The 1,953-nt window shown below is 29.4% G+C and overlaps 1 protein-coding gene across 2 annotated transcripts in view; it reads right to left on the reverse strand.

Moving 5' to 3' along the window:
• LOC107635391 (pleiotropic drug resistance protein 3) overlaps positions 1,023-1,953 on the reverse strand; it is an 8,056-nt gene continuing 7,125 nt past the window's right edge. For both annotated transcript variants that reach the window (XR_001619243.2, XM_016338869.2), the window contains exons 21-23: positions 1,895-1,953; positions 1,551-1,805; positions 1,023-1,397 (exon numbers count right to left, since the gene is read on the reverse strand). The exon at positions 1,895-1,953 ends at the window's right edge or, in 1 of these variants, runs on beyond it. Coding sequence is in view for 1 of the 2 variants with exons in the window: in XM_016338869.2 (XP_016194355.1) it covers positions 1,119-1,397; positions 1,551-1,805; positions 1,895-1,953 (593 nt within the window). In the remaining variant the exon portion in view is untranslated. The remainder of the gene's footprint in view (positions 1,398-1,550; positions 1,806-1,894) is intronic.

The raw sequence follows: 1,953 nt of genomic DNA on the forward strand, positions 1-1,953 counted from the left end.
AAATGGCGGCGACAAAAAAAAATTGCATGCAAGGCCAAAACAAATAATACATTTTTTATTGTATGAAATAGTTTAAAAAAAAACTAAAAAAAAATTAAAATTATTTAATGAAACGCTTTATAAATATAATGTTCAAGGAGATATAAGAAAGAATCAATATATATGATTATTAACGTTAAAAAGAGAGACTTATAAAGACAACTGCCAAAATGCGCACATCAGCCTACTTAACACAAATGCTATGCGTTGTAAAACAATATAATGATTTCTTCGGATTGTGTATTTCTTTTTTACCATAAAAATGTTAAAAGGAAATGTTATAGAAAGAATAAAATGATAAAGAATCAATATATTTTTAAAAATTAAAAAATAATTAATTTTGGTTGAAATATAAAATAAAATCAAAGTAATACCTAACATTTCTTAGAAAGAAAATCTCTCTATAATGATATTTTTCAGAGAAAATAATATTCTCCTCGCCTGAGACTCTAAGAAATATCTAAACGACACTAATATGTTTTCTATTTATAAAAGGTAAATTTTTCACCTCTACAAAATTAAAATAGCATAGACTTTAGTTTATTTGATCAAAATATCCATCAATGGACACCAAAAAAAAAATAAAAAATCCATCAATAGATAAAGTTAACATTAGTTAACACAAAAAAATTTAAAATGGATTAAAGATGAGATTTTTTAAAAGTTCTTATTAAAAAGAAAAATATATATTTTATAAATAAAATAGAAAGAAGTATCATCTAAATATTTCGTAGAGAAGAAAAGTCATTTACTTTCTTTTTCTATTACTTGTTCAGTTTCAGTATCTAAGATTTTGCCTCAACTAATCCAGATTTGGACGAGTCTTTCGTTGGAAACAGCTCTATCATAAAAGGTAATTAGTACAAAAAATAAACAAAGAAAGAAAGATAGAAAGAAGAATCGATACTGATTAACATTATTTTGACAGCAAAAATTTTGGCTCTTCTATTTATTGTGGTTGGAACAACAATAGGCAAAGCATGTCACAATAAAGAAACACAATAAGTTAATTTTATTGATCAAATTATTCACATATTGTGACATACATGTTTTACGGGTGCACTCTTTACAAAACGATTTCACCTTCTCAAGAAGTTGAGATGTCCAATGCAGTATGCAAATAGAAGGGCAAATATAACGGGGAATACAATGAGAATTAGAGCAGTTACACCTAACAAATCATGGTGAAAACCATAGTAGTCTCTTAAAAATTCAGCAATTGTTCTGTTTTTTGCATCTGTAAAGGCTGTTACTGATATCTCTTTGTTTATATCTCCATATTGTGAAGTAAGCAACCCATTCAGTGCCCACGACGTGGGGCATAAATAATACATCCAAATCCACCACTTTGGAATTTGCTGCAATGAGGAAACAACCATCACATTATCATTAATAGGTACTAATAATTTACTATTTTTTTATTAGATATGTATAATTACAGATATGAGATTAGTGAAGATGGTAAGCATCTTATACTCTAACCAAGAGGTATCGGGTAGAATAAAACTTACCGGACGTGGCACAATGTAGCCAGAAAACAAATTGAGCATGGTGTAAGCAGAGGAACACGCAATGGAAGCAACTTGAACATTTGGTGTGAATGAAACAATGACCATTCCTAGGTAATTGAAGTATAGCAGGTTGCAGAATATGCTGTAAAATGACCAAAATATTTTGTATGCAGACCAATGGTACCCAATCATAGGGTATGTGATTATGACATAGAGAACAGCTTGAGTCAACAAATAGGGAACCTCAATTGTCACCTACAACACATGAAAAAATGGTTTCTAGTTTCTACATTTTTTTTTTCAATCAGAGAAAGAAAATGACCAGATGAACATGAATGGTGAACCTGTGCAAATGAATAGGCCCATGGAGAGTACATTCCAGCAAATTTTTCGCGGTACAGAA

The sequence above is a fragment of the Arachis ipaensis genome, chromosome B01, assembly GCF_000816755.2.
Source record: "Arachis ipaensis cultivar K30076 chromosome B01, Araip1.1, whole genome shotgun sequence".
Lineage (NCBI taxonomy): Eukaryota > Viridiplantae > Streptophyta > Magnoliopsida > Fabales > Fabaceae > Arachis > Arachis ipaensis.